The sequence below is a fragment of the Mauremys mutica genome, chromosome 3 (assembly GCF_020497125.1).
Source record: "Mauremys mutica isolate MM-2020 ecotype Southern chromosome 3, ASM2049712v1, whole genome shotgun sequence".
NCBI classification, from domain to species: Eukaryota; Metazoa; Chordata; order Testudines; family Geoemydidae; genus Mauremys; species Mauremys mutica.
In genome coordinates, this window is record NC_059074.1 from 139575213 (window position 1) to 139601395 (window position 26183).

The 26183-nt window shown below is 39.8% G+C and overlaps 1 protein-coding gene and 1 long non-coding RNA gene across 4 annotated transcripts in view; one reads left to right on the forward strand and one right to left on the reverse strand.

Annotated features, from left to right (window-relative positions):
- Positions 1-26183, reverse strand: part of AKT3 (AKT serine/threonine kinase 3) — a 265481-nt gene that overhangs the window by 50906 nt on the left and 188392 nt on the right. For both annotated transcript variants that reach the window (XM_045008484.1, XM_045008483.1), the window contains exons 8-9: positions 22124-22246; positions 21014-21142 (exon numbers count right to left, since the gene is read on the reverse strand). In XM_045008484.1, coding sequence (XP_044864419.1) covers positions 21014-21142; positions 22124-22246 — 252 coding nt within the window. The remainder of the gene's footprint in view (positions 1-21013; positions 21143-22123; positions 22247-26183) is intronic.
- Positions 4413-13699, forward strand: LOC123365681. 2 transcript variants are annotated; one of them, XR_006577695.1, is made up of 4 exons: positions 4413-4682; positions 4931-5070; positions 5496-5579; positions 12997-13699. It is a non-coding gene; the product is annotated as an uncharacterized LOC123365681 (long non-coding RNA). The 2 variants fall into 2 exon arrangements; XR_006577694.1 differs by having other exon boundaries at positions 4413-5070.

Genomic DNA, 26183 nt, shown 5'->3' on the forward strand with positions numbered 1-26183 from the left:
TCGAATCAGGGCTACAGTGATGCCAGAAAAAAGATGTCGGGAATGAGAGAGGCACCCATCCCTACAGCAAGGGAATGCCCTACAGGTATATCCTACGACAAAATATTTGCTTCAAGAATATGCAGTTACTTAAGTGCTCTTACAGATGTTTTATGGACACTGGACAGTATTGTAATTTCAAACAGGGTTAAGCTATTGATTTGCATAACTTCAATTTTCACTGTGCTTAAAAGGCTAATAAACCTAATTATGTTATTATATAGATATAGCAAAATACCAGTACCAGCTAACAAAATTTAGTTAAATAGGTAGGCAGATATATTTCAGATCTGACTCAGATATCTGATACATAAAATGACTTTTTAAAGCAAAAATTCAAGAAAAAATAATTGTCCCATATTTATACTTTTATCATTTTAGACAGTAAATACATCATTAAATACAGTCCACACCCAAGGCTGTCAATCTCTAGAAAACCACTCTCACCTTTTCTCTATCCAGCTGCAATAGTGAGCCGATCAAATGTATTTAATGCTTTTAGTGAGTTCACCATCTGCTAACTGAGTGAGGTTTTAAGACAAATGCTATCAACCATTTACAGTAGTGACTGATTATGTGATGGGACACTGCTTTACATAACTGGGGTATAGTTTTCCAAAAACCCTTGCTACTGCCCTGGCATGGAAATAATGAACCAGAAAAGGATCTGAAGGCACCTTTCATAGAAAGGAGCATGTATCCGCACACAACCTAAGCACTGATTAATGTAGTGCTGTTGCTACTGCTTCTTGAGAGATTCAAGCCCCTACTGGCTTCTCAAAGTCTTCTTCCTGATTATAGGAGACAAGCTCATGCAATCCATAGTTTATTTAACATACGGTACCAAAAAGCAATCTGATGATTTTAACTTTTTTTTAAACTCTACTAATCTAAGACAAACACTCTTGTGACCATGAGAATGAAAGACTCCACATCCCATTGTCAGTCTCTTACAGACTGTTGTTCATAAGATGATTTATTTTTAAAGGCAATAGAAGAATCATTTTCACACTGTTGTGTGCATTAATCATTAATGTCATAAAAGATGACTTCTTGGGGTGCTGAACACCCTTGTCATTCAGTCTACTCACAGTCCCTCTCAACTCTCTAGAGATATGCATTATAAGACAATGCAGACCCTGACATATCTTATTGCTCAATCAATTCTGACAGAACAGATGGAAAAAGATTAAAACAACTAAACAAACTGTCTGCACACCTATGTTGTGAAAGAAAACTGAGAACTTGGATACACCAATTTACAGTTAATTCAGGAGGAAAAAACTGTTTTCAATTAACCTTACAGTTCAGGTGAATAGTATGCACCTAATAATTTTTACTAACACTTCACACATTCTTATCACTTCAGTTGTTGGTCTGTTAGCAAATATTCACCACCCATATATTTTTCAATAAAAGTTAAAAATATATTTGTTATAACTTTGTATGAATTGTGGCAACTGTTGCAGCAACAAGAAAGCACATAATTTAAAGCTCTGATCAACAGTGGTGATAACTATTTTATAAAACAGTCTCAGACACCTATCACTTACATAAAGTAAGAAAGTCACACGTACAGAAGGTTGTGGTGGTATCTGTCAGAACCTGCAGGGATAGAATCTGGGACCATGGGGGTTTTGGGCCATTAACATCTCTGCATCACCACAGGAGGACCCTGTGAGGATGGGCTCAGCAGGAAGTACCGCCCAATAGGACCTGAGTGGCAGCCCCTCACAGCCCACTGATGGGCTGGTACTAGTACTTAAACCAGGAACCCATGAATGGAGCTGCCTTAGCAACATACACTGCCTGCCCATTTCTGCTTGCGATAGACCCTAGATTCTGGCGTCTGATCCTTGTTTGTCCTCGACTGTGTTATTTGATTATCTGTAACCTGGAGCCTGACCTCAATCTCTTGGTAACCTGACCCTGCCTGATGCCCTCTCGGTTTGCCCTCTGGCCTGTTTCAGACTCTGACCTCCCAATATCCTGGCCCTGCCTGCCCCCAGATGATTGATTCTCAATCTGCCTCCTGGCCTGTCTCGGACTCTGACCTCCTCCTGGTATCTGATTCAGTCTGAATCCCAACTCCTGCTCAGTAGGTCTGACTGCCCATATGCTGGTTCTGACAGTGTCAATCAAATTATGAGTTGTGAGTTTAACTGTATCCAAAAAATGATAAATCTCCCAACTTTGTAGTTTGAAAAAACTGAATATTGACTTTATCTGGCCTGAGGAGTTGTTCGAGACTTTTCCAGTGTTCTTGCCGAACTGGGAGATAGGTATGTGGGATCTCAGTAAGAGAGGAGCCATTTTTCCCCATCTAGCCAGTTTTCTCAGGTATTTCTCCTCATTTTGAGATTAGCATTCATTGTTGCATGATTTGGCAGTCCTGCACAGGAGTTTTTCCTATTCACTTTTAGGAGTAAAGTTCCCCTTTTCTCCCTCCTTCTCGTTACGATATCTTAAAATACTTAATACACAGAATAAACTGGCTACTGTAAAACAGCAAACTTTTCATTTTTCATCCATTAAAAGACATGGAGCTTTTCCAAATACTGTCACAGTAAGAACTTACTGTGCTCTTACATGAGTTTAAAAAACCCCGTCAGAGCAAAAAACAATGAGATACCAACTTAAATCTGCAACTCCCTACAAGAAACAATAACTTCAACAGATTAAAAAAGGTGAATAATGTTAGGAATCTACACAGAAAAAAAAATCCCAATAAAAGACCACAGTACTGCAACAGCAGGGTTTGCCTACTCAAGAAAAATCAAATCCTCAGAGCTAATATGGAGACAATGGATAACAAAGTAAGAGGGAGATACATTCGTATTGTTGGATTACAAAATAATCTTCATGGAAGCAGGTGGGGTGACTGTGCAAATGGTTACTGGAGGCTTCAGATCCACAGAACCTATGATTCCTCCTTCAGTTTGATATCATTAGCTATTCCCCGATTAGGAAAATTGAGCAATTTATAGTCCTATTTGGAGTCTTAATAACACACACTTCCATCTATGAGATGCAAGACAAGCTGGAGAAATAATGAATACAGATACTTATGCAAGATTATTTTTCATGGTAATTCACCATTCTTGTTGAGAAGATGTAGCACCTTCGCCAGTGTCTTAAAAAAAAAAAAGGGAGAGGGGGATATTTTGGGCTTTTACTTATACCTTGTAGTTCTCAGAAAAACTAAGGACTGTTGGTGGAGGACACACTTACATTTTCATTATCACATGGACACTATTGAAAGCTGTACCTGGATGACAAAAGAGTTTGCCAGTCCTGATTAATTAAATTACTTAAAAGAACATTACCTTCATAAAAGCTTATCTTAATTTTATAGGAAACTGTCATATTTAATTGTTTTGGACAAAAATGTGGTTTATATTAGAAAACTGATCCCTACTTTGAAGTACTAGGTTGTACAAGATAGTTATAGACAGAATGTGGAACTGAAATGTCTTCTACTTTTGTTTTTTGATGTTTTTAGCATATTCGTTACATCTTTAAGAGGAAAGATGTCTGACACTGGGTGTGGACAATTAGGCTGCACGTCTGGTGAGATTAGCCAGACTGCATGAAGATTCAGAATTATTTACATTAGAACACTCGTATCTGGCCTAGGAAAAAGGCCGAGGGTAACTCTTCTTCTACTCTTGTAGGAGCTATTGAGTGTTCAAATGTACAAATATTTTCTCATGTCAATGCTGCGTGACCTTTTGATCTTGCTGCTGCTGTTTGCAAATAAGTGATGTTACTGATCTGTGTATCCTGCCTTGCCTAAATTTCATCATACTGACCTCAAGGCCCCTTGGTTTAATCCTAAAATGACAAAAATGCTGGCACTCAAATTATTAGCATTCATTTTATGACGCAGGTAGGTGCATGAGAAAGACCAATGTGGTCCACAATATTATAACAGAAAGGGGGGAAAGGATGAGTTGCTTGAAATTTTACAAGTACAAAATTTCAAGGAAAAATGGAATTTTTTCTATTTTCACATGCTTCAAAGTGAAAAATAACTTTGCAGCTTAAAATTTTGCTGTAAAGTGACTGGCAAACAGTTTCATGCAAATATAATTTTATATTCTTATTTATAACAGAAACATGAGAATCTCTTCACCTGCTGCTGAAATGAAGCTCAGTCTACAATAAACCAGCTCTTCAGCACCGCACTGCAACATCATTACATAGTATTTGTCTTACCTGCCTAACTATTATTGTGTTCCTATATATGATGTGACCAGATTATGCCTGTTAGTACCTTGGGAGACCTAGATAGTATGGAATGTATTTAAATTAGGAATAAATAATTTTAAAAAATCAATGTAAAATGAAGCAAAATTTAGGTAGGCAGAATACAACTACCTACATTTCAATTTGTCCAAGACAACAAGGCCAACACCTCTATGCTTATGAAAATTCCATGAGATCATTGATGACAAGTGGTCAGAACTTGGAGTTTCTGGTGTCATCCAGAAATTGCCACCTAACAGCAAAGTGCTCCCAGCCACCATGATAGGGCAGTGGTTCAGTATGGATTCAGAATAGTATGAGAGGTGTCATTCAACTAAATCACTAATGTCGTTTTCTATAGTTTTCTGAGTTTTCCTTGGAGGTTTCCTATTCAGGTACTCATTAGTCTAGTTGTTGCTTAGTTTATGAGATCAAATATACCGCATCCAGGGAAGTTTTGTAATAAATGATGTAGAAATGGAGGTTACTAACCTGTAACTGGAGGTTCTTCAAGATGTGTGGTCCATTTCTGTTCCCCACATTGGTACACATGAGCATCATGCACCTAAGACCAGAGATTTTAGATAAGCAGCATTTGTTGGTTTGCATACGCCCAGTTGTTCTCCTTTTGTTTTGAATCCAGGGCACAAGGGGCAGTGGACCGGTGCTTCTCCAGTTTCTTCCCCTACTGTGAATCCAGTTATCAGTTGCAACAGAGGGGATGGAGAGTGGGTAGTGGAAAACAGATAGGGACTGCACATCTCGAAGAACCACCAGTTACAAGTAAGTAACTTCAATTTTTAGTTTGAGTGATGGTCCCTATGTGTACTCCACACATGGGAGATTAGCAAGCAGTAGTCAACAGGAAGTGGGAGCGAGGATGCAGAAGTGATGGCTGACTGTAATACTGCTATCCCCACAACTGTATCTATAGTAGAAGATTAGACCAAAGCATAACGTCTTGTGAAGGTGCATAAGCAGCTCCAGATAGCTGCCCTACATAACTCTAATACAGGTATATCTCTCAGAGATGCATGCAGCTCTGATTGAATGGGCTCTCACCACCTCAGATGAACTAGTTGGTAACATAGGATAATGTAGCCAGAGATTCATTTAGAAAGTCTCTGAAAAGACATAGTTTGACCTCAATCTCTCTGCTATGACAAAAAAAGTCTAAGTGTCTTTCTAACTGCTTTTGTTCTTTGTAGATAAAAGGCCACTGCTATTCAGACAGCTAGATAATGAAGCCTTCTTACCTCATCAGAGGCATGTGTTTTTGGAAAAAACTATCAGTAAGTGGATGGTGTGACTTCTGTGAAATTCTGAAATTACTACAGGGATGAATTTCAGGTGGCAGAAAAGGGAGACCTTTATGGAATGTAATATATAGTGGGTCTGCCATGACTGCTCCCAGCTTACTGACCCATCTGGCTGATGCAATGATGATTAGGAAGACAACTTTAATCGTGAAAGGAATAAAGAACATGTGGCTAAAGGTTCAAAGGGAGGTTTGGTGAGATATGAAAGAATGGTGCAAAGGATCTAATAAGACCCTTCAGGAATCTAGTCATCCTGAGATGAGTGAAGCTGGTGTGTCATCGATGCAGGGGATGAAAAGCACTAATTGCTACTCAATGAACCTGTAGGGAAATAACAGCGAGGGTCTTAAGAGTAAATAGATTTTCTAGAATGGCAGGAATCCCAGTGGACTCTGAAGGTACCTGGCGTTGTTGGGCCCAAGAGGATAAACACTTCCACTTAACTGAATATCATCTCCTGGTAGAATCCTTCTTGCTTTGGTTGAGGATGGATTGAACTGCCCTGAAATATGAATTCTCTATATCTAATTGTGCAGTTCTGTGGTGAGAGCGTCAGCCATGAGGCTAACCCAAAGTATCTTGGTGTTACACTGGACCAGAATGTAAACTTTCAACGACACCTCAAGAACAACCATGATAAGGTGAGTTCTTGTGTCGTGCTTACCAGGAAATTGGCCAGAACATCATGGGGCTCCAGTCCACGGACCTTACGAACCGCAACAACTGCCTTGGTATATTTCTGTGGCTGAATACTGTGCGCCAGCATCATCTCACAGCAGTCACGCTAACCTCCTTGATACTCAATTCAATAACGCCATGCGCATAGTGTCAGGGACACTCAAATTGACTCTAGTTGACTGGCTCCCAGTCCTATCGCACATCCAGCCTCCACAGGTTAGAAGAGTTAACCAGATATCTCACTTTCTCAACCATGTCAATGCAAACATGAGGATCCCGTTGCTCAATGACCTACAGAACCCGCCAAAGATTAAAATCCCGCAAATCTCTATGGAACTGCATCAAGACCCTTATACTGAACTTCGATGCTGAGGCTCAATGCAGAGCCACATGGAGCGTTTCGACCACTCAAAACAAAACAGCTCGGTTGACCCTGTCGAGGAACCACCGGGTTTTGATTTATGTTGGAAAGACTGGTGCAGATTGAATCGTATCAGTACATCTCATAGGAGATGTGACAAACCCTCTTTAAATGGAAAATTATCCAAACACCTGTATGCAACTGTGGTTACCAGGCACAAATGATGGAGCACATCATATCTGAGTGTTCCCTTTGTTCTTTTGCCAGAGGCTTGAAGGGCATTCACCAGCTCACTGCTGTGGCAATGTGCTGGCTGTCAAATCCAGATATAAATTTGTAATTGTTGCTACCTACCCAAGCCATATGAAAGAAGAAGTCTACACCATCAAAATACCATGCCTTGAGTTGCAGTGGCTCTGGATTGAGATGCTTGATAGTGGTATTGTGTTGTGTTAGAAGGTCTGGAAATGGTCAGATGTTGACAGGCATATGGTTTGAAAGTCTCACTTGTTCCTTGCTCCAGAACCATCTCAGCTAGCTGGACACAACAAGGATGACCCAAGCCCTGTTTTGATAATACCACAGGTTCTGAAAATCTAATGAGATGAGAGGGAAGGCATACCTGAGATGATCCTTCCATGGTAGCATAAGGGCATCTCACTTTGAGCACCTGCCTAGAGCTGCTCTGGAGCCGTACAGGAGACATTTTTGGTTTGTCTCAGGGGTGAAAAGGTGCCAAGACAGCATTCCCCACTGATTAAAAGCCTTATTCAGGACCAAATTGTGAATCTCCCACTTGTAGTCCATGAAAAAATGTCTGCTAGGGAGTTCTGCACTCCTGGTAATTATGCTGCAGAAAGGGTTATATGATGTCTGAAACACCAATTCCAACTGTTGGCTGTCTCTACGCACAGAGGAAGGGATCTTGTTCCTCCTTGCTTGTTTATATAGGAGACAGGTTATCATATTGCCTTACATTAGTTGGATATGCCGGGATTGGCTGCAGGCCTGACGGACTGCTCTTAGTTCCAGTAAATGGCAATATATCCTGGACTCCCAAGGGGTCCAGTGGTCTTGTGCAATATGATCATCCATATGAGTTCCCCTGCCTAAGAGGGAGGCTTTGGTAATGACAGTCACCGCAGGTGAAGGCTGTTGTGTATTTGGTTGTCATGGTTTCTGTTCCTATGGCAACTGAGTTAGATTATTAGGGGATAGCCCAGCCGGTTTCGGCCGGTTGGGTGAGCTCTGTGTCTGTAAATAAAATGGTAGTTTTGTTAGCTGTCTGCTGTCTGGCCTCAAGTGATTTCTTCCTAAACCAGCTGCCCCCAAGGATATAACAAGTGGCGACGAGGGTGGGATTCCAGTGCTGCTCCAGTAACAGAAGGAAGTAGAAGTCAAGGTAAAGAACAAAAACAAAAAAGCTGCTTGTTTGCGCTGACTGTGAAAGTGAAACTAAAAATCATGGCTACTCTGACCAGGCCACTGGAACCTTTTGATGAGAATATAGAGCAGTGGCATGTGTATACTGAGCGTTTTGAGCTTTTTGTTATTGCAAATGACATTACAGAAGTGAAGAAGGTGCCAATATTCTTAAGTGTTGTAGGGGCTAAAACCTACTCCCTGCTAAGCCAGCGACTAAATCTTACAGTGACATTGTGGAAATCCTGCGGTCCCATTTTCCCCCCAAACCACTGGTAATTGCTGAAAGATATAGGTTCCACAAGAGAGACCAAAAGGAAGATGAAACAGTTGTACAATTTGTAGCAATTTTAAAAAAGCTAGCAGAACACTGTGAATTTAAGGAGATGTTAAATGATGCCCTGTGTGACAGGTTAGTGTGTGGCCTCTACAGTGAAGCTATACAGAAGCGCCTACTTACAGAGGCTCAGCTTACCTTACAGAAGGCTGTTGATATTGCTGTCTCCATGGAACTGGCTACAAGGGAGGCGCAATACATCAGTGCATCCTCTAGGGTGCAAAAAGTGTCACAGGAACTGACCCACAAAACTGTGCAGAGTCAAGAATGTTACCGCTGTTGTAAGCCAGGTCACCAGGCATCAGAATGCTGGTGTAAGGACCTGGTGTGTCGACACTGTGGCAAAAGGGGACACATTGAGTGTGCCTGTAAACAAAAGAAAAAGAGGCCTGTGGTCTGGCCGACAAAAAGAGGAATCCTGCATACCCTAGAGCAGACCAAGGATGATCAAAGTGACACCTCATCGCAAGAGGAAGTGCCACTGCATGTTTTGTCTTTGGCAATGGGCTCACATGAATACTGGGTAACCCCGTTGTTGGATGGCAAACCTATACGCATGGAACTGGACACTGGTGCAGCCGTCTCGCTGGTCTCCGAGACTGTGTATAAAGAAAAGCTACAGCATCTTCCACTTAAGGCAACAAAAACTGTTCTGAAGACGTATACGGGAGAAGCTGTGCCCATGTTGGGCACTATTGATGTTAAGGTGGAGCTCAACGGACAGGCTGCTAAATTGCCACTGTTTGTGGTGAGAGGTAACTACCCAGCCTTAATGGGTAGGTCTTGGCTTGGGAAGATTCAGCTGAACTGGGCAGAAGTGCACCGGATGACTAAAGAAGAAACCAGTCTAACCCCTATACTAAGGAAACATGCTGCTGTTTTTGGAGATGATTTGGGAAGTATGAAGGGAATCACTATGACATTGAACATTAAACCTGACAGTCCACCAAAATATCTGAAAGCCCAAACTGTGCCATATGCCATCAGGCCGAAAGTCGAAGCGGACCTGGAGCGCCTGGTCACCAATGGAGTCCTAATACCAGTTACCCATAGCTCATGGGCCACTCCTATCGTTCCAATAGTGAAGAAAGATGGCTCTCTCCGGATTTGCGGTGATTTTAAAGTCACTGTCAACCCAGTGTTGTGTGCAGAGCAATACCCGCTTCCCCGCATCGATGACCTCTTCGCAGGCCTGGCTGGGGGACAAAAGTTCAGTAAGATTGATCTGAGTCAAGCATATTTACAGATGCACGTCGATGAAAAGTCTCAAGAGCTGTTGACTATTGTGACTCATAAGGGGCTTTATCGATACTGTCGCCTACCCTTCGGAATAACGTCTGCTCCCGCCCTGTTCCAGAGGGCTATGGACCAGATCTTGTGTGGCTTGTCAGGAGTTCAGTGCTATTGAAGAGAAGGCAAAAGCTTGTATGTCATGTCAGGGTGTGAGGAATGCACCCCAGTGGGCACCCCTACACCCATGGGACTGGCCTGAAAACCCGTGGCAACGTATTCACATTGACTTCGCTGGCCCCCTTGAAGGAAGCATGTTCTTGGTGGCAGTAGATGCCCATTCTAAATGGCCAGAAGTCTCTATAATGCAGTCCACTACTGCAGAGAGTACTATCCAAAAACTACGAGGACTCTTTAGTCGTTTTGGTCTACCAGAACAACTTGTGAGCGACAACGGACCGCAGTTCATCTCTCAGGAGTTTCAAAATTTTATGAAGGCAAATGGGATACACCACATCACGTCAGCACCATATCATCCATCCACCAACGGATTAGCTGAAAGATTTGTGCAGACAATGAAACACGCTTTGAAATCAGCAAGGGGACAACACTCCATTCAAAAGCGTCTGGATACCTTCTTACTTTCCTACAGAAACACACCTCATGCTACGACCAAGGCATCTCCGGCCTTTCTAATGATGGGACGACAGCTGCGCACTTGCTTTGATCTGCTGAAACCTTCTGAACCCCGACAAATTGTGCAACATCAGCAGCAAAATCAAGTTATCAGACAGGCACCCAGAGCAAAAGAGCGAACCTTTAGCCCGGGACAGCCAGTTTTGGCTCGGAATTATACTTCCAGAGCTAAATGGGTCCCTGCCACAATCATCACTCAAACAGGACCTGTTTCCTACACAGTCCGGACTGCAGAGAATCTTACCTGGCGGCGACATGTAGATCAGCTATTGCCAGGTCATGCCAGTCCTCAGGACACATCTGCAGTTGAGTGGTCTGACTTCACCACTTCTGGTGAGACACCGAATCACAAATCACCTGTTTCTGACTGTTCTCCTCCATTACTGCCGGCGGCTGAGACACCCCTTTGCTCAGCACGAGCTGATACCACCTCCTCACCTGTTCGTGCTGCGGACCCAAAGCCCATGGTACTTTCGGGTGCAACAACACCAGGAGTTCGCCGTAATCCACCTAGAGACAGAAGGCCTCCTCATCGGCTGGATCTTTAGCTAGGGCGAACCCACGGTTATGGGGCAAAATAATCCCCAGGGTTTAGCTGGGAATGGAGGCAGTCTACCCTCCTTCTCTAGTCTATTGTGTGTTTTATTATGGGGATGTTCTTATTAGGGGGGGGGAGGAATATGTTGTGTATTTGGTTGTCATGGTTTTTGTTCCTATGGCAACTGAGTTAGATTATTAGGGGATAGCCCAGCCGGTTTCGGCCAGTTGGGTGAGTTCTGTGTCTGTAAATAAAATGGTAGTTTTGTTAGCTGTCTGGCCTCAAGTGATTTCTTCCTAAACCGGCTGCCCCCAAGGATATAACAAAGGCGTGAGCAAAAAAGTCCCTAATCAAACTTTTTCTGGCTTTGTCCACCAGATGAGAGGGGCCAGAACCTTGAACAAAATTATTACTTTGGCCCTGATGTTGACTTTTTCTAGCAAGCAGGCAGACTGAAGCCAGGTTTGGAAGCAATGGAGAAGAATCCTGGCAAATGGTGTCACATGTGTGCATGAGGTCACGCTGTCAAGGAAGGAAAAGCAAGTTCTGACTGAAGTCTGAGAGTGACCTGTTTTATGAGATCTCCCATGGCATGGAATCTCTTGATAGGAAGACAGGATCTTGCTGTAGTCAAGTGCAGGGTCACTCCTGTGAAATTTATGGACCTCAAGGGAGTCAAAATTGACTTTTTGTGGTTGACACAAATTCCCAGGGAAGGTAGTAGATGGAGCAGGAATCAGGCTGCAAACTGGACTGCCTTGTACATTCTGCCCATCACAAGCCAGTCGTTGAGGTGTGGGAAGACAGTAAATCCATTACTTCTCATTCAACAGCCATCACCGAAAAGACTTTTGTAAACACACAGGGGTTCCACAGCTAGCCCAAATGGAAGGACTGAATTGGCAATGGTCTTGACCAAGGAGGAGCCTGAAGAACCTTCTGTTCACCAAGTGAATATCTATGTGAACGTATGCATTTTTCATGCCAAGAAAATGAAGCATGTGCCCTCTTCCAGAGAGGGAATTATTGACATCAATGTAACCCCATGCAGAATTTTAATTTTCAGATGAATATATTTAGTCAGAATAGGTCAAAAATCAGTCTCCATCCCCAACACTTTTTGAGGATTAAGATGTGTGGGGAGTAGAATCCTTTCCCTTGATGTTCAGGTGGAATTCTTTCTATGGTTCCCCAGTAGAGAAGTAAGTCGTCTTCTTGTTGAAGAATTTCCTCATGAGATTGGTCCTTGAAAAGGAACTGGGAAGAGCTTTTTGAGTACGGATTGACAGAAACTCAATCAGATAGCTGCAGTGAATAATTTCCAAACACCAATCTTATAGCCCTCAAGTTGTGGGGAAACTGGGTACAGTGGCCTCAAAAAAAATTGAGGGGCTGATATTATGGCACTAATAAAGGGATGTGGGTCTTGACAGTCCCATCAAAAGAAATTATTTGGTTGTGGGGTAGAGTGAGGTGTGGCAGTGGATGGTGCAGGAACTGTGCACCTGTGCCTTTGAACCCTCAGTTGTGTGGTGGGAGTTGCCTACCCCTGACCTAAATCTTTAGGATCCCTGCCCGTGGACTCTCCAGACTTCAAAGGAGTTGGGGAGGGATCTCTTTTCTTCAAGGCAGCTTTGAAAGAAGGTGGTTTGTCTCTATGCTTGTAAGAGTACTCCTTATTCCCATGAGAAGCCTTCTCCTGAGGCCTGGAAGTCTTAGCTTCAACTCATGAGGTAGTGCTCAGAGTGGTGCTCCCTACTGATTGAGGCTGATGTACAGGGAGGTCTCCCCAGCCCGGATCTCACTGAGGTCTCACGGCCTCTTCCATCAGATGTTTTCTAAGTCTTAGCTCTCAACCCTCACAGGTTTTGGGAGGGAAGGAGCAGCAAATGCTGCACTTAGGTGAGATGTGAGCCTCACCTAGAGAATAAAATCAGCAGTAGTGTTCAGTGCTCACTGAAAATGAGCAAGGCAGGAAATGCAATTCTTGGACCCCAGAACTCTGGGAATAATCGTAGCCTTTCAGGGAGGATTTCCCCGGGGCATGGGTGGGGACACTTAACTAACCAATACTTAAGACTAAAAGAGTAAAAATAAAATACTAAAACTATTTACAATGTATTTACAGACTGAAGCAGTCGAAAGAGGAAACTGTGGACACAGAAGATTCTGACCCAGGCCATGTGGCAGTAAGAAGGAACTGGAGAGGCACCAGGACACATTGCCCCTCTTTGCCCTCAGAACAACGGACACTGCTTACTAAAAATATCTGGGTTTAGGCGCATGGGGCACATGCACACCCACATGTGGAATACATAGGGACCATCACTCAAAGAAGAATCTTTGTTTTTAAAATTAAATGAATATCAAAGTCTGTATTTTAAATGTTAAGTTATGGACCTACCAAACAAATGTAAGGACACGAAACATATTGGAGTAGATCCTCAGCTGGTGTAAATTGTCATTACTGTTGATTCCATTTTGTTCACTTATGCTATACAGGAGTTAATGCTGATTTGTGACAGCTTTAGCTTTGAATTTCAAGGGTTTTGTTGGTTTGACAAACAATTTACAGTTTACATATTTTACACATATGCCCACACAAACATATATACACATATGCATATTTAGTATTACAATATAGTGGAAACAATCTTTCCAGTTATACCTGAAATAAAATATTTTTTCATTCTAACACACCACCAATATCTCTAGCCAGTACGTTAAAGAAAAGCACTATAAGAAAATGCCTGATGTGAGAAAATGAAAGATTAATTTAAACATGGATCTCTGTAAAAGGAATAAAAATAAAATTTGCACTTTTTAAAATATTTGGCCAATAAAAAAATAATATATTATTCTTGGATAAGATAAAAATGTTGCATATACTTTTCTAAACAGAAACTGAATACTGATAAATTCATTTGTTTTCTTACAATCAAGTATTTTTTGCAATTCTATTTTGTTAGTTCTAACATGGAAATCAAATAAATTTTTATTTTTACACTATTACAGAAGTGCATTTCTCTAGGTTTCCAAAACCACCTTATTCAACCTTCCCCATCTGTCACCATCTGCTTCTTTTTAGCATGTACTTTTTGTGTGATCGCATAAGCATGTGAAAAATAACTAACATTCAGATGATTGTCTGCTGGTACATTTGAGGACTGGGCATAATAAAAGTGAACTGCCAAAACGTACTTAACACTTTTAATTTTGCTGGGTCTTGAGAGTGAGCTACATTTGATTTCCAAACTGTTTTACAGTTGGAAAGTTGATCAGGTATTGCTAACTCAACAGCAAAAGCCGAGACTCTAATAGCACCCATTAAAAAATTTATCTTCCATGAAGCCAGGCCAAATACAGATCTATGGTCCCAAGAGTTTACACATTTGACCTGATTGAATTTAACTTTGCACTGATGTTAGAAGGATGTGGTGGGGAGCTGGAAAGAGCCTATTTTGAACCCAGGGTAGATACAATCTAGGTCCTCCTTATATTCCCAGTGAGCAAGAAAACACAGCAGTCTAATACTGACAGTGGTGGAAGAAATCTCATGGGGAACTAGGAGGGGCAGAAGAGAGGAGGCAGAGCTCTGCCTGTTTCTTACCAGCCAATGGAGATGAGTAATATGGAAGAAGTATTTGGAAACACAACACAACTTTTTAAGAGTGTAGCAGATGCCTCCACCAAGCACAAAGCATTTGGAAGCTGCCAGGAATGCACCACGTTGGGATGGAGAAGATATGGGTTTCCAGAACTCTGTCTGTACCCATCAGCTAGGGCATATCCAGATAATGAGGATAAGCATACATTCCTGCTTGTAAATTCACTTGATATTACATTAATGGAAAATGAACACAAAAGAGATACAAACATAGACAAAGCAAGTTACACTTTTTGCAAGCAAAAAATGTTCTTCAGTATTCACACAGCTCTACCATTAACAGTCTTTGTTGCCATTTCTAGACCTTTAATATATCTGATATACATTGTAGATAACTGTTTATATCTGCATATGTTTTTGTTGACTTTTTCACCTTGCCGGGATTTCAGGTATGCTTTTCATGCTCTACCTCACCCACTACAGACCTCTCAGGCTGTCAAGTGAAAGCATTGTGAGCTCACAGGTACACTCATGCCAACATCCACAATTCTGAGATGCTGCATTCCTTCACTCTTTTTTTGGAAATCAATAGACGTGGACAGCATCTCACAGAAGAACTAAGCACCCCGCAGAAACAGGACTTATCATGGCTTCCCAATGATAACAAGTGGGAGTCTAGATGCACTGCCAGAGATATTGCCTGTTGCCCTCTACAACAGCATGAGCATGCTCACAGCCAGCGCTGCAAAGCCAAACTGGCCCCAAATTCAGTAAATGTTTCAGGTACAATCATTTTACAGATTTTGAAAATCCAATAAAATAATTTTACAGTTAACAATTCCAGGTCTAGAGTATTTCTTACAGCGAAGCAACCAGACTTGGACACATACTGCAAAGAAGGGCACATTATTATTCACTATGATATAATTTATTTTTCTATCCCTCATAAATGCAACCAAATATCCTATTTGCTTTATTTTTAAAATATTTGTTATGTTGAGGAAAAATAATGTGTGTGTGTCACTCATCTTCTGTTTTCAAACAGCAATTCCTGTCAGCATGCCAAAAAGAATTTTTTGTATACAGTCTACTATGGTATCCCTCCAGCTCTTACTTTTACCACACAGCAATCAAAAATATAAACCCAAAGTTCTTTGCACATTATTTTTCCCAACAGTTAGCACCATTACTATTCTGAAGGCTCCTTGTTAACTAATACATGTAAACCTTAAATTCAAAAACTATTTTCCCAAAATTTGTCCCCTCTTCCTCAAATTCATTTATCTTCCAATAATTCCAGGGCTGAACATTATTTACTATATTACTTATACAGTGCCAAAAATTTGCATAGCATTTTACAAAACAAATCAAGATTGCAAGATCATTGAGGCAATGACTCAATGTAAGTTAAGTTAAAAAGAACAGGAGTTGATCACAAAAGCAGAAGGAAGTTGGGGTGTACATATGGGCGTGCAGACAATGAGACCAGGCATTCACTTGGGTGAATACAGCCAATGTCTTCTGGGTTACATGGGTTTTTATTATGAAATATATATAAACCTACGGTTGATTTAAAAAACTTGTAACAAGTGACTTTTGAGAAAAAGTCTTAAAGGAGGATAGGATTAAGGAATGACAGCGTGTTATGAAATAAGTTCTGGGTGTAGAAGGAAATATGAAAGGTGGCACAAAGAGGACAGTCAGACAAGGAGCTTGGACTGAACAAAGAGGGCACCAGGGAGCAAAAGAAAACATGACCAGATGTAAGAAAAATTTAAGTTTTAGATGTGCTCAAAAGTGAAAATTAGGAGCCTGAATTTCAGAAGGGAAAGCAACAGAGACAATGAGAGGAGTCTGAACTGGGTTGAACTTGGACAGTGATGAGTGAAGCAGATGATTTTCACAGCAGAGTTTTGAATAGATGATTGATGTCTATCATAGTGGTCAGTAGAAAGAAGGTTGCTGTAGTTAAAGCATGAGATAATGAAGGCTTGTATAAGGGTTTTGTGCTGTGAACAGTGAAGAATAGGTGGATTTAAAAATATTGTAGCGATGAAATCAACAAAATTTAATGATCATTGCAGGAGGAGAGGAGGGGGTTAAAATGATACCAAAACTCCTAATCTGTGGGGTTGTCAACACTTATAGTGAAATTCAATGAGGGTGTAGAAGCAAATCTGGTTTGCAATGAAGTCTGCACATGCAGCAAAGCAATCAGAAGTTGGGGGTGGGTGGGATGAATCAGTCTGACAGATAAGGGGGCAAAGGAGCTGGGAAGAAAGGATGGAATTTTAGATGGAAATTGTGAATTGAATGGAAGAGAGCAAAGAAAGAGAAGGAATGAGAGGCAGGGAGACAAGTAAGAAATGTCAATGGATTAGAGGTAACAGAAGGAATATGAGCCAGAGATGGGGCAAGTGAGCAATACAGAGAAGGAGATAAGATAAGAGAGAATTCAGCAGAAGGCAGATCAGTGAGAGAGTAGTTCTTGTCAATGATATGGTCAAGGGAATGGCTTGTGTCTTGAGTAGAGAAATTGATCAAAGGCAGAAAGTCAGATGAGGGGGGTAATTAAGAGGAAATGTGGGTCATGAGTGCCATTAACATGAAGTTCTAAGTTCCCAAGGTGCAGAGGCTGGATGACTTTTCACTTATACAATGTTTAAAAGGCACACTGAAATTTAGTCCAATGTCATACGAGTTAAAAGCAGTTTCAGATATTATACCTGCATCTGAATTTTCCTGTCATTCTACACATTTTTTTCCAATCACATTTACTGATTTTCTAAAAGGCTTATTTATTTATTTATTTATGAAAGGCTTACATAAACACAGGAAACTAACTAACTTCATATGAGAAAGAGTGCAATCTCAGTAGAATTCCATTTGCATGGGTTTCCATGACCACGCAAATGACAACTCCCCTGAACTGATTCCCCAACTTTGCCTTAAATTATCACTGTGGTTTACAGATAACTTGCAACAGATGAAATAAGAGGAAAGATTACTAGAGTACCACTAGCAGATGTTCAGATTCAAGTCCAACAGTTTGCAAAATCAAGAATTTTTTTTTAAAATGTATAACATGGCTGTACAGAAAAGGAAGAAAAGTTTCATTCTGTCCACCATACTGCATTTGCACACTGAATAACTGTTCTGGATGATCAATACCCCGATCAATCCAAGCTGTCTCCATTTGAAAACAGAGGAGAGATTTTCTTTCTGTGAGGAATTTGCTGTTCACTTTGTTGATAAAATTACTCTGATTTGGACAGAGATGTCTGCATCCCTGGGTACAGGGCAATGTCTTGAAGGAACAAATAAAACATTTTCTTTCACTGAATTTTGACTACTGACACTCAAAGTTCTGGAAGTGTTGAAAACACTGAGTCACTACTTGTGCATGGGGCCATGTCCCTCTTGGCTGGTAAAGGCTAACAAAGAGATAATATGCCTGTTGGTGTTAAAAAAAAAATCTGTCAGATTCTTTGGTTCAACGTTTGGTGGCCTCAAAGAGACACTGGTAAGGCCTCTATTCAACAAATAACGACACAAAACTTTGCCAGTTACACAATCTCCCTCCTTCTTTTTGAGTAGTCAAACAGGTATGCTATCTGCAGTCTTCAGATTTCGTTGATCTCAGTCAGTCTTGTTTTAAAACAGGTTATGAGATAGACACCAGTGAGGGCTTTGATCACAGATTTCTTCCCATCCATGGATGAAGACAATGTACCTCATGTTGATTTTATTAAGATGACTAGTACCTTCAATACTGCTGGGCATGAGGTGGTACTGAGCTTTTTTTTGTGGTTCCTACCAGGAGTGGATAGAATTGTTCTTAAGTGGTTTGCTAATTTTTATATACAAGCACTCTCACTATGATTTAGGGCAACCGTTCATCCAATTCTAGGACACTCTCATGCAGAGTTCTACACAATTCTACTGTTTACCTTCTTGTTAAGATAAACTTGAAAACCAACCTGTGATGATGAGCAACTATGGAGAGACTTCATGAGCACCAATGAAGTTGCAACATGAATCACAGAATATCAGGGTTGGAAGGGACCTCAGGAGGTCATCTAGTCCAACCCCCTGCTCAAAGCAGGGCCAATCCCCAGACAGATTTTTGCCCCAGATCCCTAAGTGGCCCCCCCCAAGGATTGAACTCACAACCCTGGGGTTAGCAGACCAATGCTCAAACCACTGAGCTATCCCTCCCCCCATGGTCGCAATCACGGTCTTTTGTCTACAAAGATTAGGGTCCACAAAAGGAAAGTCAGGTACTTCATCCTGCATCTTCTGGGTGAAGCCAGAATTTAGCAGCCAGGAATATACCCCTTTAATTGTAATTGCAGATGCAACGGATTGTCATATCAAGACTGCAGACTTAGCCTCAAGGGATTGCTTTGTTAAGTCCAGACCTTTCTGAACCAAAGCCTTGAATATTTGTTAGTCAGTCACTGGCAGCATATCAATCACTGACAGCATCTTATCCCATAGATTTAATCCTATTCAGCCACCACAGCTTAATAATTAGTTATGCAAATAGCCAAAACAACTAAAAAGTACAATTTCCTGCCCAAATGGTCCAGTCTCTTGGACATCCTATCAGAGAATGAAGAATGAAAGGTCTTGTCAGCTCTTTGGTCTTTAACAAGTGAAACCATCAAGGAGCCTACCTGCTTTTCACAGTTGCAGGGTCTATGCTATGCAGTATGCTATCTCACAGAGGTAAATTCTTGAAGTATGTGTTTTACACCTTATTGCCTTTTGTAAACAACTGATGGTCTGCGGAAAACTGATAACATTCTTGTGACCCAAAGACCTCGATACCAACTGGCAGAGGGCACAGGTTTACATAAGAATACAGGGTGTCCTGGGTTCACCACAGATGTCATGCAAGGTCTCTAAAGAAAGCCTGTGGCACACTGCATCATAATCACTGTGAGAGGTATGTAAACACAATATGTACACATGATGAAAATAATATTCTCTAGGCCTTGTAGTTAAAAAGACAGGTCACTCAAGGCACGCTGTGTGCCTTGAGACAAAATTCTACAGACAGGAGATGAGACACACTTATCTATATTGTGTGTCTTCCAATAGAAGTCTATCAGCATACTGAATCAAATGCTAATGAAGAGCTTGCTTGCTGAGACTTCATAAGAAAATTAAAAGGAAGAGGTAAACAGAAGATAGGGAGGACAGCCCTGTTTTCAGGTGAAGATCAAAGTTCTGGTCTGCTATATCTGGGAGTGCAGAGAGATGTTCTGGTATCCTTCAGTCTGTAAAGACAGGCTGCCAGCAGGTTAGATCTTATAAAAGGGAAATCTCAGCCATCTTGGTTGAAAATGCTGGGGAAAGCGATCTTGTATGAGACCAGGAAGTCCTTGGGAGTTATGTTTAAGCTTTAGAAAGAGTATTATAATTGTGTTTTGTATGTAACCATTTGTTTCCAATATTCTCTCTTACTACCATTTGAATCTCTGATCTTTCAAAATATATTTATAGTGAAAACAAGAATAAGTGTATCTAAATACTGGGCATTAAGTGGAGTGGTGATCCTGAGTTAAAGCTAATAAGCTGGTATGTACTATTCCTTTGGGAGTAGCAAATCTGAAAGTTCTGCATGTGTTCAGTGGAACAGGGGCTGGGCTCTCAAGAGGGATGCTCAGAGGACTTGGGGGTTTGTGTATCATTAACCAGTACAAAGTGAGCAGGGCCTGCAGAAACCTGGAAGCTAGGGCTTGAGCTGCGGGAGGCTAGTGGAGTCCAGGAGTTGATCCACAGACAAGACTTCCAGCAAGCACAGACAAGACTTCCTCACACTAAGGGCACATGGTTGCGAGGTGCCTCACAACCCGGGGTACCCCTGGAAAAAATCATAGCTCTGTTTTTAGCCATGCCAGAATGTGGAAAGAAAGAATTTTTTTTTTTTTTGGTTCTTTTCTCAGAAACATAAAAAGGTCTGTATTTCTTAATCCTACTACACATTTTTCACACTGTAGGATCCTACTACACATTTTTCAGTTCAAGTCAATCCTTCTTCTGTGATACCATAATCATCTTCTGGTGAAGATTAAGCAGTGAAAGCAGCTAGGCGCCAAAGAAACAGAAGCCTGATTTCCCTGCAAATGTATCTAGGAATGAAAAATTAGCAATATTCTATATACCTAAAATGGGGATTACTGTGTAAACTAGTAATGTTTCTCAAAACAGAAGAAAAATTTAGGTATGACCACTATACATGTAATAAAGAAAGGATGCTGTTTTCAATTCTTGTATTGTAGATTATACTGGAGTTTTATTATATTTCAGACGATTTAGCTATATTTATAAACACCCAAATTTCATAAATTTGAAAATATGATTATTGGTAGATAAGGTTTCCCAACAGAAATAGTACAGTAATAGTAACAATAATCCAACCTATTGTCCATTCTTCACAACAGTTTTGATCACCCAAATAATATACACTGCAATTCAATGAAAGATAAAACATTTTATATTGTACAGAAAAAAGTATTCTAAATCATACCTCAGGAGCTAGGTATTCTGGTGTACCACAGAATGTTTTCATAGTAGCTGCATCTGTGATTCCTTCTTTGCAAAGTCCAAAATCTGTAATTTTTATGTGGCCATCTTTATCCAACATTAGATTTTCTAACTGCATATTAGAAAGAACACACACAATTAGTCCTTATGTAGTATATTAGCCTGATAAGAAATACTTGTCATCGAAAAAAACTTAACTAAGCTATATCTGCAAGGTAACAAATTGCACTGTAGTTTACTACTGTGTCATCAAGGAAGTGACTGTAGGCTCCACCAATAAACACCGTAAGAGTTTGCCCAATATACTTCTTTCCCACAGAACGAAAGCAAAAAACACTTTCTAAAAATTTCTAAGACTCACATAATTTCCAGAGGACCTACTGCAATCATCACAGAATTGTTTGTTCGGCAAAATTTTATGGTTCTTTATCTGTGCGTTACCTGCAGCTCAGGCTCATGGAAATAACCTTCAATTGCTACATTTTATTACATTTATTTATTACATTTTATTTACATTCTATTTTCAAATATTTAAGGAACCAGAATGAAAACAGGTACAATTTTTACTAGGAATTACCCCGGAGTAATGAATAACACTAGTTCTCCAAAAACTTCTTCTGTGTGCATAGAATTTGTTTGGACATTAAAAATAATTCAACAGATATATACAGCAAACAAGCAAAACATTGTTCTAAACTACTTTTCTAAATAGGAAACCTTAAATTTTCTCAGTAGAAAATGTGTTCTGAAAATGCTGATTCAACACTGGTGAACTACATGAATTCAAGTCAAATAATGAATCTCTAGCATTTTCCAAAGAGATATTAATTAGGACCCCATGTATTCTGTGATTCCACAACTACAGAAGAATGTGCATTAGAATTTTAGCTTTCTTTTTTTTCTTTTTTAATGTGTTTCTAGTCCTTGTGGTCTAATGTGTAGCATTTTAACTAAACACAACCTTCTCCCCCGCACACTCACATACACAGACTCTGCTTTTCTCAAAATGGTGTAACTTTATAATTACTTTGAGTTTGTCCCAATAGTCTTTGCAGAAACAAAAATTTGATTACTTGTGTTGGGTTATTTTTACCTTGAGATCACGGTACACAATCTTCCCGGAATGCAGATAGTCCAAAGCAGAGACAATTTCTGCACCATAGAAGCGTGTGCGGTCCTCAGAGAACACCCGCTCTCTCGACAAATGGAAAAACAGCTGCAGGGTAAACAGCAGGGACAGGATTGTAATAATTACTGATTTAGTGGGGGAAATTAACACAAACATAAAACACCTCTCATCACCATATTGTGATGATAGATAGTGTACTCTCAGTGGACACTCAGCACTCTTAGACAGCAGCTGGCTTATCTTTTCCAGGTTTCCAAGGGGGGAACGCGAGCTGTTAAATCAGCGTTTTAATCAATATACCAATCTTGTTTAAGGCATTCTGCTTGCTACCCATTTAACCTTCCGTTACCAGAGGAAAAAAGTATGCGACAGCATCATCCTGTACTTTCCCCTCCATCTCCTCCTCCCAAATTTTATTTTTTAGCTGTTCAGACATATCATTTAGACACCTGAACACGGATATTACTGTAAGATTTTTTTCTTTCTATTAATTGCCTGACTTACCTCTGAACTGAGAAGGTGTCTAGTCCTTAGCTGCATACTCACCAAACAAGTGAAGTATGACATTATGCAACCACAACATATTACAGTCTTTTACAAAAATGCCAGATAGTTATTTTATGGTTTGTAAAAGCAAACTTATAAATTGTGGTACAATTTTGGTACATAAAGTATACATTTACTCGATTTTATACTCTTCTTCTGTCCCCCTTTCAGCACTTCATAATTAAAATTTTACTCTGTAGACATTTCTTAAACTGAAAGTATTTAGTGAAAAAATTAGTCATTAAATGATACACATTATAAAACGCAAAGAAAATGTGTAGCATGAATCTGAAGTTCTGTAGCTATATAAGCCTCTTATGAATAAAAAATTATAAAATAACCCCTCCAAAAAAAACTTATAGCAGACTATGACTATTCATTCCATTCACTAGATATACCCCTTTTCTACTTTAGAGATGTTGGCAGATTCTTTAAACACAACTAATCTTCAAAATCCATTAGTTTCCATCTACAGGCTAGTTTTCTATTCTATATAAGACAGCTCATGGGGCTTGATATACACAGGCACCCTATTTTCTCCCCATAAATTATATTAAAAATACTAACAAGGAATAATGAACAACAGTCCTAAAAATATGGAAAACTTCACTGTTTGGAAACCATGTACTGGGCAAGAAAATCTACAGTAAAACTACATAGTGTTTTCATGCAGTGCTAAAAGAGAAGAAATAATTCCAAAACATAGGTCAAACACAAAAGAAACACATGATAATAGATTTAACTTATATATTACCAAAAGGCAGCTAAAAAAGTTTTAAATATTAAACATTAATACAGTGTTGGATATGAAAATTAAATTACTTTTTAAATGTTTTTGCAGTTATTTCAAGCTTGTAGATACTTCAACATATAAATTATACATTAAGCATCAATACAAACATTTTGGTCAACAACTGCCCTGCAATTATACTTGAACATCATTTTTATTTTTTAGTTTCAACCTGAAAAAATGCACTGTATTAAGCCAATATAGTAGTCTATATTTGTTGGTCCAGGTGCCTCATGGAAAATTTAGAAAATAGAATTAGGTACAATTTTGAGTCACAAGCATTATCTCATTTTCTGTGTAATCACCACCATCCTGTAAAAAAAATTATATATATTTGCATGAACACTGAAACTTTGTTTCCTAAGTATCTAATATGCTCCTGCTGCTTATTTCCTGCCTCACATAGCAATCTCCTTCTATGACATCACAATTACTGGCAGTGGGGAAAACGATATTAGAAACTGATAATCCTGGCACATAAGATACGGAATAAACAAAGAATTTATGAGCTAAGGAACTGAGTCTGTTTTCATACAATGTCCCTAATATTATAAAACAAGGGAGGAAAAATAAAATACCATGTATACAGTATTAGAGTAGTTTCTAAACAGAATTATTTATCAAAGGTTTCCATGCAGTGTTCACCAAATGCAGGTTAAAACTGAAATTTTCTAAAATAGTGTTAAAATATAAAAGTGAGAAACACTTAAGTATTATGTCCTAGTCATGATCTTCTTGTTTCACAGAAATGGAAACCAAGAATCATTCATCTTAAATTTTTTTAAAATACTCAAAGTAATATAAAATAATGTGATTTTATTTATTTTGCTTTATAAATCTACTAACTAGACACTCTGCAAATTTAACAAATATATACTCCATAAAAACTATGTAGCCCTCTCCTCTGGCATCTGGAAGAATGGTGAAAGAGAAGGAGATGTCTGGATGCCCCCGTATGAATGGCTGTGTACAAGAGAGAGTTACAAATTTTCCATCTTCAGACTGTCCCAGAAAAGCTTAGCAGTAAAACTCCTCAGAACATTCTGGGACCTCAGGGGCCCAGCAATTACAGAGCAGACAACAAAAATAGGTATACTATGATTCTCAATGCACTGAAAATAGAAAAGGTACTGATTTGAGCCGGCAGGAGTTGATAATCTATCTTGACAAAGTTTTTGATTATTTAGGGTTTGGTTTGATTTTTTTAAATCCCTTTATTGTAATTCTCATTCAAAATATCAAATCCATGGCCAAATTAATAGGGCTAGAAACTACTTGCAATAGGCCCATGGTTGCCACAGAAGATATGCGATCCCAAGTGAAGCTAATTCCAGTATCAGATCTGACAAGAGCTCTCAGTACACTCAGGTAGCAGTTCTAACAACTAGCAGCCTAGTCTGCACCAAAAGGTCCCATATTCATTTTATCCAAGGATGCATAAGGTAGACACACTTAAGTGAATCCATCTTTAAGAATCTTCTTGACCTGAGATTAGATAGAAAAAGACCAGTCATACCTTCTCTCTGGTACTTTCTAGACTCACAAAGGATCAAATATCCAACCAGACACAGTCGAGCCAATAAAGGATCACTCAGACAGGCTTCAGAAATAAATGCAAGGTCTGCCATCCTCTTTTATGATTAAATCAGGTCTTCGTAGCTATCAATTACGCTTTAAGCAATAGAAGCTTGTAGTTAAAACCACTGTTTGCCATTGACCCACACCCCTAAAAGAAGACCTCAGAAAAAATTAAGTGGTCAGCAGGTCAGGTAACAAGTGTCAACCACCTGGTCTACCAGTAAAAAAAGAATTTTCCCCCTACATAGTGTCATTATTTATTTGTACAACTGTAGAGCTTAGAAGCCCCAGACATAAACCAGGACCCCACTGTGACAGGTGCTGAACAAAGAACAAAAACACAGTTCCTGCCCCAAAGAGTTTACAATCTATGTATAAGACAAGAAACAATAGATGGATACAAACAGATGGGTGAGTAAAAAGGAACAAGACTATATTGTTCACCAAGGTAGGCATGGTCTCAGCACACCAGCAGCCTAACTGTTGTCAAGTTTGCCTCTCTTACCCCCTCACCAGTCAATTCAGGGATTCAAGATTTTCATCTATATAATGTTAAAATTCAGGCTTACATCTCCTTTTTCCATCCAAAAGCACAGTTAATTGTATACTAATTTATAATATAAATAAGATACAACAGAATCAATCAATCTTTTGGAAATAGGTACCTTAAACTAGACACTTATTCAGCAACTGACTGGCAGATTTTCTTGAAAATCCTTTAAAATGAGTCTTTGTTATAACCTAATTGAAATATATCAATTCACCTGACCAAAAAAATAGGGCAGGCCTTCTGGCTGAATAGTTGTCACCACATTCTTCCTTCTTCCATAATGCTAGATGGGTAGATAATTCAAAATGAATAATTTGCCTAACATCATCATCTTTGTAATTGTCTGTGAGGTAACAGTGATTTTTAGCAGATTAATTTATTAATCTCTGAATGACTTCTGCAGATAGTTCTTGGTTTGTACCTTGTCCCTAAGCACTCTGTTACAAATATTCAAAATATGGACGATTTTGATCATTTACATAATACTGGAAACAAATGTATGTTTCTGTGCCCTGAAGGGATGAACTTAGTTAAGAACTGGATTTCCGGTGCAAATATGT